Genomic DNA, 18,964 nt, shown 5'->3' with positions numbered 1-18,964 from the left:
GCTGCTATGGCAACTATTCTTGCTCCAACATCCCGGTGTTCTGAACGGGGCACTTTACCACAGGGTAAAACAATCAGATCTTGTTCTAGAGCAATAAACGCTGGAGTTTGATTAATTTCTACACTGCAGGGGATTCCTATGAGAAAGCACACACATGCACAGGAAGTGTTGTCATGGGGTAACCAGAACACTTCAACAGAAATTGCACGCTACAGTCGTGTAATTGAAATTTAAGTTTTGTGTTTTTTCTTCGTGTTAATTAATAAAAAAGTAGAAAGTTTTAGAAGTTTTTTCATTTGTCCCGGATTTAAAAAAAAAAACAAAAAAAACAATAATGGCCAAGAGCAAGAAATAAGTAATGGATTATTTTAATAACCCGTTTCTTCTGACCCTGCAGTGATGACATCCCCTACTGTCATTCACATGACCGCTGCAGTCAATCACAGTATATGAAACGGGCATGTAACTGGCTGCGGCAATCGTGTGAACGATGGATGCGACGACCTTGCTGCGGAACCGTAGGAGCTGCAACCATTGACGGTGTAAGGAAGACATGGTTATTTTAGCATATTTTCTACTTTTAGACAATTTTTCCGAAATCTTAGATAATTCTATAAAATCTCCTTTTAAAATAGTTGCACCAAGCTGGGATGGCCCCGATTACTGGGGGTCCCATTGGTGACGAAAACAGGACCTGATGGAGAAAGCCAAGCACTGCAGGAGACCATCTCCAGTGGTCCCATGACATGCTCCACCACTGCAGATATCAATATACAAAGCTCTATTCTTGAGATCCTTGGGGGTCTCCATCCTGTGGATATTTGATATCCTGATGTAGGAGCCGTCCTTGGTCCTGAACGTGTCGTCCTCCCTTCAGTCACCGCAGCATTTTGTAGGATTATGCCGACGTGAAAACGTCAGTCGCTTTACAGATCGGAGGGTCTATGGGAGGGCGAGGGCTAATTTTCTAACTATTGTAGCCGCATTGGCAATAATTACCGAACCACTTATTGGCTTCCAGGATTTCTATAGTATCCAGCTGTGATCTCCTATTCAGAGGTCCATCACTGGAGCTGCCTGCGTTCACAGACTCCGCTTTCTTTGTAGTCTTATTTAATTGCGCTTCCTTTTCTTTGATAAATGGCGGCACCCTCCCCTTATTTTTTTTTAAAACTTTTCCCACATTGACCTTGATGACCGCTTTCCGCCCGCAGTAGAAACTCATTACTTAGAATTCGCTCTTCAAAAAATAAGTTCACATTGTGCAAAGTTTGTTAAGAGCAGCTAAGTTTCCGTGGAAAGAACCCCAGAAGACGTATCGTACACCTGGGGTCCGCGCAGGTTATTAATATGGGACTTGCGACAGAACCCATCTACCTACATGCAGAACGGCAGACAACTACATTATTGTGTTTGCATATTGATCCGGCTCATACGGCCATCTTGTGCTGCAAAGGTCTGAGAGTTAGCGGTTGGGAATGGGAAGGGTTTTCTCATCTTATTTAAACAAGTAAAAAAAAACAAAAATAAAAAAAAATTGTGTGAATAAAGATAGGTGGGATTTTCAGTTTTATAGTTTGCTTCTTGTTGCTTAGCCAGGCTCTGCCAGCCAGAACTGTCAATCTTCAGGAGCAGGAAGTCTGGACATGGGAGCGGTGTGCTCCTGAAGATAGAAACCCACACCCCAATATTATTTGACTACCAATAACCCATAGAAAATTGTTATTTTGGCAGTAAATGCAGCCATTCTGCTGCCCATAACCGTCAGTCATCAGTAGCACGCTGCGTCCTGACAAGAAGGAAGGCAGGGGAGCGGTGCGCTCCCGAATGTAGAAACTTGAACACTTCAATATTTAATTACTAATAACATAATTTATACGGTTATTTTGGCAAAAACTATGAACTATTGATCATCATCAGACACGCACTGCGCCCCGGCAAGCAGGAGGGAGCTGTGTGCTCCTGGACAAAAAACTAGAGCGCCCCAATACTTTTCAATTAATTGCATATGGTTATTTTGGCCATAAAAGCAGCCACAGTGCTGTATCGAACTGTTGATCATCAGGAACGCACTGCGCTCCGGCAAGCAGGATGTCGGGAGGGGAGCGGTGCACTCCTGTAGAAAAATTGTGAGCTAAACCCTTTAAACCCTTGTGGCAATGGAGTCAAGAGGTTCAAAAATATTGAACAAAATTGATTACAGGAAGTAAAATTGATGACCCATCTTTATGACAGGCCATCAATATTAGGTGGCGGCCCAACTCTCGGCACCTCTACAGAGCACCTTTGTAGCAAGGAAGCAAGGACAGCAGTACTCTGACACGTGCCTCATCTTCCTCATTGCTTACCTGGCACAGTTCTGCTTATTTATTGGTGGCTGTGCTTGGTTTCATAGCTCATTACAGCTTCATCCCACTCAAGTTTTTGTCAGAGTGTTTCTGGCCTCCTCGCTGGAGGACTTGGTGCAACCACACCAATCTCTGCATGGAAAGATGCAAACCCTGGATGAACATCCTCCAGCAGAAGACACTTACTCGCTGCAGTTGATGATCACATCTTCCGGGAGGATTCGCTTTTTCAGCATTCCCTGTTTAGGGTGGTCGCCTCTCCCTCGGAACAACGACGGGGGCTCAATTTTGAAGTTCCCGATCCTCTCCCGGTGGTGATCCATTATACAGAAGCCGTATTCCTCCACCAGCTTCGCATTCTCTTCTTTAAGTTTCTGACGAGCGATGAAAGAAATCAGATAAGAGAAAGATTTGTATCTTTAATATCTAAAGATAACACCCCCACCCCTGCCCGATTGATCTGCAGCAGAACTCTGCTAATACATCATGGAGCCACATGAACATCCGGGCCCCGATATATATATTTATTAGTGCAATCTTCCTTGACAAGCGGGACACAGACTGACTGCTGCTTGGCTGCCAGGGATGCGACAGGCAACCGCCTTTTTTTTACAGCATTGCTGATAAATGACTATAGTTACCGCGTTTATGGTCACAGAAATATTGCTCCTAGAGGAGTCCGTTAGAGGTTCCTCTGATTGTGGTGCCCCACCCAGTACCTCAAACACATGTAGTATGATGCCTCCCACAGTATTCCAAACACACAATATTATGGGACTCCCACAAAAACCCAGACACATGCACAGCATGATGGGTCCCCTCGACACCGTGCCTTTTACAGTAATGCCCCCACATGAGGATGCCTCCTCTTCCCACTACTCCCCAGCCCCAATAATGGTGAGCTGCTCAGGTCTATTCAGTTTGTGGCTCCACACAAGGTGCAATCTAGGGATGTTATAGCATGTGCTGTGCCAAGGCTCAGACTGAACGGTGGAGCAGGGATCTGCCAGCTCTCTCCTCCACTATTCTATTTAATTACATCTCCATCTTTAGAATGCAGAAAGTTGATAACGAAACTTACAACTGACCTCTTGGGATAACTCCTCACAGAAGGTGCAATCTAGCGATGTTATAGCCTGTGCAGTGCCAAGGCTCAGACTGAACAGTGGAGCAGGGAGCTGCCGGCTCTCTCCTCCACTATTCTATTTAAACTGCATGAATGCTTTTAAAGTTGAAAAAAAAACACTGACCTCCCGAGATAACTCCTCAACACTGGGATTGTCCCACTGGAAGAGTTGTGAAGTTAATTCTTGGGTATCACTTCAACCCTTGCAGGCTCAATTTGTAAATTTCTGGCCCTGATGCAAAAACTTCAGTAGCCATCGCCATAAGTTATGTCTTGTTATCCAGCATGGACTATGGTCCTCTAGGCCACATCAGACACCAGGGCCCAGGAGTAATGGGCGGACAACTTGTGGGGCCCAAGGGGTTATGGGGACACTTCTACCTCTAAAAGCAGGTAGAAGACACAAAAAAGGGGCCCATATACTGTTTTTCACAGTGGCCCTCTTCTGGGTGTCTACCACTGCCCAGGAGAAGCCTCTGCACATCCCCTTTATACACCGATGCATGAGACACGTCCCCAACTTCCAATTCTGTACTGAACGGACTTATACAAAAACCTCCACTTGCTGCAGAACCTCTATTAGAACTTGAGCATTCTGATTGAATTCTTCAACTAATGTTTTGTAATTAAAAAGCCATTTTCTTACTAATTAGCAGGTTCTATTCTGCTGCACTTGTTGCCATTATTAGAATTTAATCTCTGGGTTGGAAGTAAAACCCTCTTCACTGTTACGTTAAACTTTATCTGGAAGATTCCGCAGCGGCTGGAAGCGATTTATGTTCTGTTCTACAAAACAGCCAGTTGCCAATAGTCCCAGAACATAATGGGGGGTCTGAGTACCCAAACGTCATAAGGATGTCAATATCGGGTACTGTAACTCCAGGAATAAAACATCAAACCACCAATGTACAGGGGGGTTGCCAAAGGCTCGGAGAATTGATAAAGCAGCTCTTGATGTGACTAGAGTAGAAGATGCAGCAGAACATTAATAAATAAGTTGTGCAGCGCCTCATCTTACCCAGAGTCACACACTGACTTTTCGTGATTAGTGAAAGGGGCCCTGAACAGTCCCTAGGACTGGGGCCCTAACTATTCCTGCTCCCAAAGGTGAGGAGGTTTGGGCCACCAGCCTTACTTTTCTCCTTTTATTGCCTAAGGTGTCCCCTGTCCCTATCCCAGGAAGTCTGGGACAAAAATGCTTGAGTATCAACACGCAAGAGACAGGGATAACAAAAAGCAACTAACATACAAAACACTCACCAAAGGCATAGAGGTATATAGGGAAGGATAGTAATGTATTAAACAACTGAATAAAATGGTGAGGAAAGTATACACCAAAAAAAAAAGCACACAACAATCTTCAGTAGCAACAACGAACTCCAATTCAGCACAGCGACTCAAAGGAGCAAGGAAATGACCAGATCAGAAGCAGCTGTCACGAAGCTGCATGTTTCTGGCCAGCATAGGAAGGGTCGTTAACCTCTTCAGCACCAAGGAAACCAAATTCATGTAATATGGGACCCAAACTCAGAGGCTAAATGGAAGATCTGCAATTGACAATACGTAGTGATCTTCTAAACCCAGATCTCTTAGGAGGACAAGACAATTTTGACACCCATGGAACGAAGACTCTTGGTGCATGCCAGGAGAACAGGTTGCACATTCCAAAGTCCAAAATCTGTATATATATCATGCATGTGCCCCACCAATTAGAATAGGACATATCTTCTGTACCAGCTAGGCATCGGACGGTTACCTCTGCAACCGACCCTGTCAGCATACAACAAAGATTCTTCAATGCCAGATTATACAGTAAACTACTAAAATGTTGTGAAACATTTTTACATGGTAGAGAAGGAATAATTACAAAAAAAAAAATCAAAAGCTCCAGCTAACGACTAAGATTTTCAGGACCATTAGCCATTGCAAACCCCGAAATATGGATTAAGAAAAAAAAAAAATGTGCTGAGCGCCATATCGTAAGGGGATAGATTTTGAACAGAACGCTACAGACACTTTTACGACAATTGTGTCAGTGAACTGACTATTAAAATTAAAGTTAGCTTTGCAAACACAGTTTTGTGTATGCAACTCCTATGCATACTTATGTGCCTCCATAGTAATTAACTAAAGAAACCACGTATTAGCCATCGGAAACATTTAACCAGTCGGAGTTCTAATGGGTGGCATTGCTCTTTAATACCAGCTCTTCTTTGGAAAGCGTCCTCTGCGGACATTTATCACCATCCGAGGCTCGTGGCAGAGTACGGAGGACTTAAGTGACAGGTGTTACTGTTCATCAAGTTTTAGCAAAACTGGCAAGGATGTGCGCAGAGGCTGCCGGTATCTGCCCTGCCCGAGATCTCGGCCATTATTCATCCAAACTGAAATTCACAGAAGCTTTAAAACTGGGCCTCATTCATCTTCAGCGAGAGAAATCATTAAAAAAATATAACTTTTTTGCTGCACATTTCGACCAGATGCTTAGATGCTAGAATTATGTGGATTTTGGAGCAGATTCTGTGCCAAAATATACATAAAAAATAGCTTTTTACTTTATTGGGGAAACATGCGTACAATTCCTCCCCACCCAAAAAAAGGTGCAAATTTGACAACCCAAGGAATTTTCACCCTTTTCATGATTTTTTTTTCAGGCTTAAAAATGCATGCAGAACAAAAAAAAAAACTTTTTAAAGTAGTTTTTGTGCTTCAATCGATCACTTTTCAGTTTTGTTTAATTTGGAACAAGTTAAAAAATGCTTTTGTTTAGAGTTTTTAGACAGGTACAGATAAAAACGGTTTATAGGTTTTGCAGGTATCTACACAGAAATACGCGATAGTAATCAGATCTGTGTTTTTGCACTTTTTTTCAATTTTTTTCTTTTTTATTGCTGTTTTTTTTTAGTGCTGAAATTTTGCACCAAAAAAAACACTTGCATTTTCTATCCATGTATTTTCTCAAGCTTTAAACACAAGCACAGTTCAGAAGTAATGCAAGTAACCCATTTTACATAATGGGTGCAGAAAATCGGCAACATCAGTGAGAATGTAGCCTTTAGCATTTTTATCATTCTGCTAAAACAGCAATTTTTTTTTCAACATTTTTCACTGGATAAAAAAAAGGGAAAGTTTTGCAACATTTCAGAATATTTTAAAAGACGAATTAACTAGAAACATGCAAATAATTGAAACCAAGCCCACAAACAAATCTTGAGTAAACCCCAGAAGCTTTTAGAACTTTGTTTATACAAGGTTAAAGTCTTTTTTTTTTTTTTTTTTAATCAATAGCAGTTTAGACAGTAAATTCATTTTTTACCAGTTTTTCTTCTTTGCTGCGATTTTTCCTTTCCTCCGTTTTAACTTTATGGTAATTATAGATTTCTGTAAAATCGCACTTTGCCAAATCAATAATCACCATCCGCTCTTCCAGGGTCATTTCCTAGAAGAAATAACATACAATTATCTGGTTTCGCCAGGAACAGAGTAGAGTAACCGTCTACTTGGGAGTCTATTAGGTTTCAGTCTAGAAACTCCCCTAAGATCCCGAGAATAAAGTGTTCAAGGAGGTTTTAATAAAAAAAAATGCACAACATTGAAATTGAAACTCCAAAAAGAAAAAGTGGTGGAATTCTAGAAATCACCTGATGCAGACATGTTCTTGATTTGCAAATTTATTATAAATAAAAGGGAATCAACATTTTCCAAACAGTCTCTATTTTTGCCATCATTGAAGTCATTAATGGTCATCTGAGAAAGCTTCAATTGGCAAATCATCAAGATCCACTGCTGGCAGCTCATTTTGCAATTCTCGATTAATCATGTTCCAAATGGTAGACAAGACTGGAGATACCGCAGACCTTGGTGGCATATTATTGAGTAATATGCTGCTTATCTTAGTGTTGAAAAACGGCTCCTATGACACTGGCTCCTTAGGAGACACTTGGGGATCTATACATATAAGCGCTCTTTAGCTAAAAGTTTTACGTAATTCCCTAAAAAGTTGGCTTTTGCTAGAATATACAACCCAGCCATTGTAGAGTGGTGACAATCCCTCCACAGAGCATCACCGAGACCCTTTTAGATGACAGATCAATTAGTCTGGAAAGCAAATCTCAACACTTCACTTGACGCAGACTATACTAAAGTCATGTCTGTGACAGCCCAAGAAAAATCCTCTCGTTTCATTCATGTGTCGAATGCCCCATTAATTCCCCTCGCGCTCTTTTCCATTTCTTAATCAATTGGCCCTAACAATAGTCATTGGCTCAGAATTATAATCTCATTATAGCGAAGCCAAGAGGAATAATGTGAAATAAATGGAATTGTGCACCCTTTAAAACCTTTATAGAGGACAGGACCTTTGACTGAGCCGGTCTGATCTCCGCTTATGATTTGTAATTGTTCCGAGTTTTTCAGACTCTTGGATTTTCACAAGCTTTTATTCCTCACTGGCCGTTGGTTAATTTCCTTTGTCAATACGAATTAATGCTAATTTATGACACCCAAGCGCTTTGCATGGAGTTATAATTTATGCATAATTGGACTTATTAGCGTGTCCAAAGTTCATTGTTTTCATGGCTTAAAAAGCCATGACTGCTCCTACAGGCTTTACCACCTGGCTTTTTTGGACACCTCCATTGGGGTCAGACTAATACCAGACACATCCAACGGATCAGAGTGGTGCTTTTACAGGTAAAGAAACTTTCTAATATTGGACAGATCCTTATTTTGGAATGCTTAAAATATATGAACAGATATTGGTGGTTCCAGTCTCACCCAGTCTACTGGCTGCCATATCCAGGCAGAGAATGGAGAGGCGGCCATGGAGGACTTCTCTAGGGAATCTCCAAAAATCGAACTGGTACCCAACCACTTAACTTTTTGGTCTACCCATAGAAGAGCACCAACGTGTACAGATCCTCAAAAACATTACTGGGTCCAAACCTCTGAAGGGTATTTATGGATGGGTCACCTTATTAGCTACAGGTTGGACCTCCTATGGCTGTGAAAAATGCATAAATTCATCGTAGATCCCACTTTGCCATAAATTTGTTCTGTAGAAATATCGGCCCACGTGGACAGGATAGCTTATTGCAGTTTCCACAAAGATGGAAGTAGGGACTTATTCAGAATGGTCTTTTCGGGGGACTGTAGGCCAAGAAAGCAACCAAAACTCACCATCAGCAATCTGACTATACGACCAAGGAGGACTGGTGCATTGGGTAAACAACTGTCATGCAGGGAGGAACTTGATCAGCAGCAATATTTGGATAAGACCTACTGTCTAAACATGTGTTCACAGTTCTCAGAGGACCGAGGGTGAGTAAGGAGGTGGACATGCTGCTCACACACCCCTTGCAGAATCCGTGTTGATGTAATGCATTGTTTTGTGCATTGTGAAGTGATGAAGCTGTGTTCTGCCCAGCAACAGATTGTGAGCAGGCATCAACAGTTAGGCTACTTTCACACTAGCGTCGGATTCGGCCCGTCGCATTGCATCGGGCCGAGATACCGACGCTAGCGTTGTTAGCGCCGCACAACGGGTGCAGCGGATGCATTCTCCGGCGCATCCGCTGCCGCATTGTGAGGTGCGGGGAGGTGGGGGCTGAGTTCCGACCGCGCATGCGCGGTCGGAAAAAGCGGTCCGTCTGGAGCAAAAAACGTTACATTTAACGTTTTTTGCTCCCGGCGGTCCGCCACAACACGGCGCAACCGTCGCACGACGGTTGCGACGTGTGTCAATACGTCGCAATGCGTCGGTAATGTTACGCTATGGGGCATAAACGCATCCTGCAAACAACTTTGCAGGATACGTTTTTTCCCCTAAACGACGCATTGCGACGTTTTAAAAAAAACACCAGTGTTAAAGTAGCCTTAACAGTTGTGACTAGCCCAGTATGAGAGGGGCTATGTGAAAAGACAGAGGAAGACTTCCTGATAGAAGCTCAGATAGGGCCTAGTCTACAAGAGCAGCAGACCTCAGGTTTGGCGAGTTAGAGAACAGCATGGAGCGGGTGTCCCTGTGACAAGGGGGAGACAAAGGATCCAGATAGTAAGACTGTGTAGAGAAGAAAACTTGGAGAAAATGGAGTAGCAGTCTGGAGTCGGGACAGAAATAGTGAGAACATGATGGATGAAGAATTAGCATCTGGGGTTGGAATCCTACTAGGACGGTATGGAGTAATTTGCCAGAAACGTAACGGACCCACAAGGGAAAGTGAAGAAACAGGGAAAATGCCCAGGTTGTTTAAGGCAGATGTCTCGAATAAAGTGGCCATTTGGTCTGGCTTACAAAGCCTGTTTGCCACTTTATATTGTTCACGACTGAAGGCTGAAAAGCCATCAGCGAGCTCATTCTGATAGAAGAGTTTACCTTCTCTTCCTCCTCCTGAGCTCCTCTCTGCCGATTTAGAACTACAAAGTTGAACTTAACTTTAATGTTATATGGAGAGTAGCTCAGAAAAGTAGATAAAGTTTATGTCAGAACAAGCTCACTGCTGGATTCTCAATTAACTCATTCTACAGCCAGTAGTCAAATGGTGGAAAATGTAATTAAACCCGATTGCTAACTATTGGTAACCAAAAAAGGTCAATACCCTTAACCCCTTAATGACCGCCAATACGTCTTTTAACTCAGGGGTCCCCAACTCCAGTCCTCAAGGCCCACCAACAGGTCATGTTTTCAGGATTTCCTTTGCATTGCACAGGTGATGCAATTATTATCTGGGCAAGACTAAGGAAATCCTGAAAACATGACATGTTGGTGGGCCTTGAGGACTGGAGTTGGGGACCCCTGTTTTAACTGACCTGAGATATAAGAGAATAGTATCCCCATACAGATGACAATCCAGCATCTGTCGGTTGTACACTATAGCTGACAACTTGCTGTACCAGCCACGATCAGTATTTGCACCGTCCAAATCTGTTTAACCCCTTAGATGCTGCTGTCAATAGTGACTACATCATTATAAATGGTTAACAGAGTGTGGGGGCTTCTTCTTTGTCACAATTGGTGTCCTCAGATCATGATTTTGTTGTCCTGATGCTTGCCATGGCAATTCATGACCAAATAGCGGCCTTAGAGTCTGACGGCTGTAGTAATCTGTTTAGAAGTTAGCAACATTTAGGTGGTAAAATTACACATTTTCATTTCTGTCATACCACTTTGCATTAATTCCTGTAAAGCACCTGAAGGGTTAATAAACTACCTGACAGCAGTTTTCAATATGTTTAGGGGTGCTGTTTTTAAAATGGTATCACATTTGTGGGTTTCCCAATATATGGGACCCCTAAAGTCACTTTAAACATGGATAAGTCCCTAAAAAAATAAATTTTGTAAATTTCTTTGAAAAAATGAAAAATTGCTGCTACATTTTTAAACCTCCTAAAATGCTAACAAAATAAAATAACATTTTACAAATGGTGCTGATGTAAAGTAGACATGTGTGAAATGTTATTTATTAATGGTTTGCTGTTGTATGACTATCTGGATTAAAGGGATAATCATTCAAATTTAGAAAATTGCTAATTTTTTAACATTTTTCTCAAATTTGATATTTTTTATAAATAAACACAAAAAATGTTGAACAAAATTTACCATTATCATAAAGTATAATGTGTCACGAAAAAACAATCTCAAAATCACTGGGATTTGTTGAAGCGTTGCAGAGTTATTACCACATAAAGTGACACTGGTCAGATTTCAAAAATTTGGCTCGGTCACTAAGGGGTTAAGAACTTCTCTATTGGTGGTAAGTTCGTACCACCATTACTGTCCACTAGTAGACGCTGTTAGCAATATATTTTTTTTTTTCACTCACAAAGTGCGTCCTATTGCTTCAAAAAGTATGGAAAGAAGAGAAAATTAAGAAGAAAAAAAAGCAAGAAAAACACACTGGAGAAGGGAAGAATACGCCTTGTACCAGGTAGGCTTAATGTATTCTGAAAGACTTTACTAAGGGGAAGAAGCTGTGATAAGAGGATTGTGCCACGTGCAGACCGCATGTTCTCCACCACGTCCATCCGTAACGATTTAGCTGCCTTTAATCTTTGAAAAGGTTTTGCTTTTTTTTTAGGATTCCTGCTGTTTAAGCAATCGCTCTTCAGTTGTCTTTAAACAGGGTGACCTATAAATATGTGAATTTGCACGGCCGGTGCCCATGCTGCGCTGTAAATAAGGTTTAGTTAGGGATTAAGCAATAGGACGGAGCCCTAACAATAGCTGGAGACAACACTTAACTCCATATGGTAAATCTCGTAAAGTGGCGAATGCACGCGGGACAGGTAACACGACCATAAAGGACCTTCAGTTCTGAAGAAGTCATGGAGAAGAGTTTTAATAAAATGGTACCATGAGGAAATGGAGGGGAGCAGATCAATATACAAACTTTGTGCTGATAGATTCTGGATTACCTGTGGTTTTTATTATTTATATCCGTGATCATTCTGAGCTTAGGTGTCCAGTGGGCGGACACGATCACGTTAAAGAGGCTGTCAATCATTGGGAGTCTCCACCCACTAGACTATAATTCTCTAAAAGAATACAAGAACATTTATGTCACAGAATGGTCGTCCTACCTCTATTGCGTTGTGATCTTCCTCATCTGGCTTTGGCGGCATGCACTTGTCCTCCTTTCAATAGTTCCATTCTACTCCCTTAGGTACAATCTGTTGCGGCGCCCTCCTTCAATTTTATCCATTAGTGGCTGTGACCCTATGCCAGAGTCAGCCACAGAGTTAATATCGGAAGGGCCCAAAAGCGGGAGGCGCAGCGGAGGGCCCAAAAGCAGGAAAGGTGCAGCGGAGAGCCCAAAAGCAGGAAAGGTGCAGCGGAGGGCCCCAAAGCAGAAGAGGTGGAACGAAGGGCCCAAAAGCGGGAAAGGTGCAGCGGAGGGCCCAAAAGCGGAAGAGGTTGAACGAAGGGCCCAAAAGCGGGAAAGGTGCAGCGGAGGGCCCAAAAGCTGAAGAGGTGTAACGAAGGGCCCAAAAGCAGGAAAGGTGCAGCGGAGGGCCCAAAAGCGAAAGAGGTGGAACGAAGGGCCCAAAAGTGGGAATGGTGCAGCGGAGGGCCCAAAAGCGGGAATGGTGCAGCGGAGGGCCCAAAAGCGGGAAAGGTGCAGCGGAGAGCCCAAAAGCGGTAGAGGTGGAACGAAGGGCCCAAAAGTGGGAATGGTGCAGCGGAGGGCCCAAAAGCGGGAATGGTGCAGCGGAGGGCCCAAAAGCAGGAAAGGTGCAGCGGAAGGCCCAAAAGCTGAAGAGGTGGAACGAAGGGCCCAAAAGCGGGAGAGGCACAAATTAGAGGAGAAATGCATGAAAGAAATAGAAGAGATCGGAGGAATTTTTATATCTCACTCAGTCTCATTTCTCATTGATACATTCTGACCTGCTCAGTTCATCCGTTATAATGATTGCTTACAGCGTTAAGAAACTTCATAATTACGTAAAAAGGCAAAGCAGCGAGATATATGTTTGCAGAGTCAGGAGCATTGAGACTCTGGTGGCCTGGCTGAGATGAGCAGCATAAATCGTCTTGTGTTCACCATTTTATAATTTCCCAAGGAAAAAGCCGAGCAGTGATGTCTACAATTACAAATCTTCCACTTTGTACCGAACATTCCTGCGGCTGACAGACGGGGAAAAAAAAGAAAAAATGAAAGTTTCTGCATTTGTGTTGAATAGGGGTTTTTGTGCCAGAGGTGATCCGCTGCCTCATGCGACGGTCCATCTCCGGGTCTCTGCGGACCTGAACTCAATCACACGCTCCTGAATGCAGCTGTCCATGTTACCCAAGAGAGTGATGGCTCCAGGACAGCCTGACTGGAGGCCATTAGTGTTTTGCCAATACCTGGACGCAAATCTGAATTTGCTCCTCAATGAGAATGACTGTGGCAGCAAAACACCTGATGAGCGCTGCAGAGGAGGCAACTTCACAGATGAATGAAACTCAATTTTCTGCTGTGTATTACATTATCTGGGCCCAGCTGGAGAAAATTGGAACTTCGTCTTTGGAGGACATACAGAACAAATTTCGGAAAATGCCCAAAAAGTTGTTATCTCGAATAGCAAGCCATCTGCAGGAAAGGGCTAATTGTACTATACGGGATGTGTTGTACCTGGGTTTCGCTTAACGCAGCTAACAGAAGACATACTAATGGAAACCTATCACTCAAAACTAGTTTCTCTCATCTTCCATACACGCCTCTTACATTTTTGCTTTGGTGCCTTTCGGTATTTGCCCATTTGCCCCATTGTTGCCGATATCTGCTTGGCCACTGCACGTGGTAATTGTCACGGGTTTACCACGATAAGGGGCCAAAAGACCACGGTGTCTGAATTCATACACTGCTGCACTGTTTTGAAGCACATCATATTAAGCAGTGCATGTTTCTGCTAGTAGTGCAGGGGTTAATCTGTTTAGTTGAGAGCTTCTGAAGCTTCTCTGCTTTGATGCTCTCAGCTGTTCAGTGTTGGCCACTCCTCTCTTTTATATAAACTTGCCTCTGCCAATAAGTGATTGCCAGTGTTCGTTACATACTGCTTGATTCTGGAGTAGGAGGCGTTGGTTGTATGAGTAGGTGTTTGGAATGTTGTTCAGAAGATTGTTGCTTGGCGATTTGTCAGTGTGCATATCCTCATCCTCTCCTTTTTGGTTTTTCGTTCCTTTACTTCCTGGTTTTCCTTTGAGTGCATATTTATATAATTCACATTTTCATTTATCCCTGTGCATCTTCCCTTGTTAGTCTTGTTTGTGTATTTATATACACACACTACAACTCTCCACTTCCCTGGGTGGTGGAGAGGACAGATAAGGGCTGATTTAGGACAAGTTCAGCAAGGCACGTGTCCCCGGCGTTGTCACCATCAGAAGTAATCAGGGGAGCAGGGATAGATTAGGGTGCCCCTTAGCTTTAGCGATAGGGAAGGAGTACCAAACTCTGGTACTCCTGCAACAGTCATGACAGCAGTTATGCCAAACTGCCAGGAGAGTTGGTTACGTGGCTGAAAGAGGTGGCAAGGAGGATGGCATCAAGAGATGAAGGAAGAGGGAGCATTGTGGTAGTATTCACGTGTAGTACCAAAGGGACCAGCGCAGTGTATGGCGGAGCCAAAGACCATTGGATTCATGGTAAGAGACCAAAGTACACAGTTATGGCTGATCAGTGCAGGCAAAAAAAAACAACTGCAAACTGTCTTATAACCATCTACAACTATTATCTTCCGAACTGTACAGCTGTCTAATAGTTCCTACCCAATCTGTGCATTACAGTCTGTGCTTCAATCATGTTGCATGAACATCTGCATGAGGCTTTACAATTACAAATGACCCTTTGTAGTCAACTATAATGCTAATGTTGCCCTCTAAAAAAAAAAAAAAAGGAGTTTGATACACCGTAACCCCAATTTATAAGGCTAGATGCTGACAGGGCATTCTGGGAGTTGTAGTTTTGCAACAACACACAATCACCCTGTGTGACATGTCTCTACCGTAAGATTACAGTATTCAGCATCCATCACCCCCGACTGACGATCTGAACGTGCCTCCTGGACCGACTGCACACATCTGCTATCTGCATACACAACAATGCCAGAATACAATTAGATACATCATCATTTTGTCCACATTTGCCAAAATACTTAATAAATCAAAAGTAGCTTGATGGATCGAATTATAAGCTGCTCACTTCCATTCTCCACACATTGTTCAATCCCGTAAATAACCCAGTAAAATACACCGTCCTCTTTCATGAGAACATTGTCAAATGCATCATTGGATGACAAAGCTCAAGATTCAAAGCCTGCAAGTCATTCCTGAAATTAAGTTTGAAAATGCTCACTCAGGAAGGAAGATACGGAATTACATTATCTGGCATCGTCACACTACCCCCTATGTACAAGAATATAACTGCTATAATACTGCCCCTATGTACAAAAAATGTAACTACTATAATACTGCCCCTATGTACAAAAAATGTAACTACTATAATACTGCTCCATTGTACAAGAATATAACTACTATAATACTACCCCTATGTACAAGAATATAACTACTATAATACTGCTCCTATGTACAAGAATATAACTACTATAATACTGCCCCTATGTACAAGAATATAATTACTATAATACTGCCCCCTATGTACAGGAATATAACTACTATAATACTGCCCCTATGTACAATAATATAACTATTATAATACTGCTCCTATGTACAAGAATATAACTACTATAATACTGCTCCTATGTACAAGAATATATCTACTATAATACTGCCCCTATGTACAAGAATATAACTACTATAATACTGCCCCTATGTACAAGAATATAACTACTATAATACTGCTCCTATGTACAAGAATATAACTACTATAATACTGCTCCTATGTACAAGAATATATCTACTATAATACTGCCGCTATGTACAAGAATATAACTACTATAATACTGCCCCTATGTACAATATTATAACTACTATAATACTGGCCCTATGTTCAAGAATATAACTACTATAATACTGCCCCTATGTACAAGAATATAACTACTATAATACTGCTCCTATGTACAAGAATATAACTACTATAATACTGCTCCTATGTACAAGAATATAACTACTATAATACTGCTCCTATGTACAAGAATATAACTACTATAATACTGCTCCTATGTACAAGAATATAACTACTATAATACTGCTCCTATGTACAAGAATATATCTACTATAATACTGCACCTATGTACAAGAATATAACTACTATAATACTGCCCCTATGTACAAGAATATAATTACTATAATACTGCCCCTATGTACAAGAATATAACTACTATAATACTGCCCCCTATGTACAAGAATATAACTACTATAATACTGCCCCCTATGTACAAGAATATAACTACTATAATACTGCCCCCTATGTACAAGAATATATCTACTATAATACTGCTCCTATGTACAAGAATATAACTACTATAATACTGCTCCTATGTACAAGAATATAACTACTATAATACTGCCCCTATGTACAAGAATATAACTACTATAATACTGCCCCTATGTACAAGAATATATCTACTATAATACTACTCCTATGTACAAGAATATAACTACTATAATACTGCCCCTATGTACAAGAATATAACTACTATAATACTGCTCCTATGTATAAGAATATAACTACTATAATACTGCTCGTATGTACAAGAATATAACTACTATAATACTGCTCCTATGTCCAAGAATATAACTACTATAATACTGCTCCTATGTACAAGAATATAACTACTATAATACTGCTCCTATGTACAAGAATATAACTACTATAATACTGCTCCTATGTACAAGAATATAACTACTATAATACTGCTCCTATGTACAAGAATATAACTACTATAATACTGCTCCTATGTACAAGAATATATCTACTATAATACTGCTCCTATGTACAAGAATATAACTACTATAATACTGCCCCTATGTACAAGAATATAATTACTATAATACTGCCCCTATGTACAAGAATATAACTACTATAATACTGCCCCCTATGTACAAGAATATAACTACTATAATACTGCCCCCTATGTACAAGAATATAACTACTATAATACTGCCCCCTATGTACAAGAATATATCTACTATAATACTGCTCCTATGTACAAGAATATAACTACTATAATACTGCTCCTGTGTACAAGAATATAACTACTATAATACTGCTCCTGTGTACAAGAATATAACTACTATAATACTGCTCCTGTGTACAAGAATATAACTACTATAATACTGCCTTTATGTACAAGAATATAACTACTATAATACTGCTCCTATGTACAAGAATATAACTACTATAATACTGCTCCTATGTACAAGAATATAACTACTATAATACAGCCCCTATGTACAAGAATATAACTACTATAATACTGCTCCTATGTACAAGAATATAACTACTATAATACTGCCCCTATGTACAAGAATATAACTACTATAATACTGCTCCTATGTATAAGAATATAACTACTATAATACTGCTCGTATGTACAAGAATATAACTACTATAATACTGCTCCTATGTACAAGAATATAACTACTATAATACTGCTCCTATGTACAATATTATAACTACTATAATACTGGCCCTATGTTCAAGAATATAACTACTATAATACTGCCCCTATGTACAAGAATATAACTACTATAATACTGCTCCTATGTACAAGAATATAACTACTATAATACTGCTCCTATGTACAAGAATATAACTACTATAATACTGCTCCTATGTACAAGAATATAACTACTATAATACTGCTCCTATGTACAAGAATATAACTACTATAATACTGCTCCTATGTACAAGAATATATCTACTATAATACTGCTCCTATGTACAAGAATATATCTAGTATAATACTGCTCCTATGTACAAGAATATAACTACTATAATACTGCCCCTATGTACAAGAATATAATTACTATAATACTGCCCCTATGTACAAGAATATAACTACTATAATACTGCCCCCTATGTACAAGAATATAACTACTATAATACTGCCCCCTATGTACAAGAATATAACTACTATAATACTGCCCCCTATGTACAAGAATATATCTACTATAATACTGCTCCTATGTACAAGAATATAACTACTATAATACTGCTCCTATGTACAAGAATATAACTACTATAATACTGCCCCTATGTACAAGAATATAACTACTATAATACTGCCCCTATGTACAAGAATATATCTACTATAATACTACTCCTATGTACAAGAATATAACTACTATAATACTGCCCCTATGTACAAGAATATAACTACTATAATACTGCTCCTATGTACAAGAATATATCTACTATAATACTGCTCCTATGTACAAGAATATAACTACTATAATACTGCCCCTATGTACAAGAATATAATTACTATAATACTGCCCCTATGTACAAGAATATAACTACTATAATACTGCTCGTATGTACAAGAATATAACTACTATAATACTGCTCCTATGTCCAAGAATATAACTACTATAATACTGCCCCCTATGTACAAGAATATAACTACTATAATACTGCTCCTATAAACAAGAATATAACTACTATAATACTGCTCCTATGTACAAGAATATAACTACTATAATACTGCTCCTGTGTACAAGAATATAACTACTATAATACTGCTCCTGTGTACAAGAATATAACTACTATAATACTGCTCCTATGTCCAAGAATATAACTACTATAATACTGCCCCCTATGTACAAGAATATAACTACTATAATACTGCTCCTATGTACAAGAATATAACTACTATAATACTGCTCCTGTGTACAAGAATATAACTACTATAATACTGCTCCTGTGTACAAGAATATAACTACTATAATACTGCTCCTGTGTACAAGAATATAACTACTATAATACTGCCTTTATGTACAAGAATATAACTACTATAATACTGCCTTTATGTACAAGAATATAACTAC

The 18,964-nt window shown here is 40.4% G+C and overlaps 1 protein-coding gene across 2 annotated transcripts in view; it reads right to left on the bottom strand.

The window, feature by feature from the left end:
• The window catches only part of LOC138649722 (DNA topoisomerase 1-like), a 62,817-nt gene that overhangs the window by 28,093 nt on the left and 15,760 nt on the right, over window positions 1–18,964 (bottom strand). For both annotated transcript variants that reach the window (XM_069740363.1, XM_069740364.1), the window contains 2 exons: window positions 6,791–6,913; window positions 2,535–2,722 (listed from right to left, as the gene is read on the bottom strand). In XM_069740363.1, coding sequence (XP_069596464.1) covers window positions 2,535–2,722; window positions 6,791–6,913 — 311 coding nt within the window. The remainder of the gene's footprint in view (window positions 1–2,534; window positions 2,723–6,790; window positions 6,914–18,964) is intronic.

Source organism: Ranitomeya imitator, chromosome 9, assembly GCF_032444005.1.
Source record: "Ranitomeya imitator isolate aRanImi1 chromosome 9, aRanImi1.pri, whole genome shotgun sequence".
In the NCBI taxonomy this organism is placed as follows: domain Eukaryota; kingdom Metazoa; phylum Chordata; class Amphibia; order Anura; family Dendrobatidae; genus Ranitomeya; species Ranitomeya imitator.
Note: the sequence above shows the minus strand (reverse complement) of the source record. Positions and strands in the feature narration are given on the sequence as shown.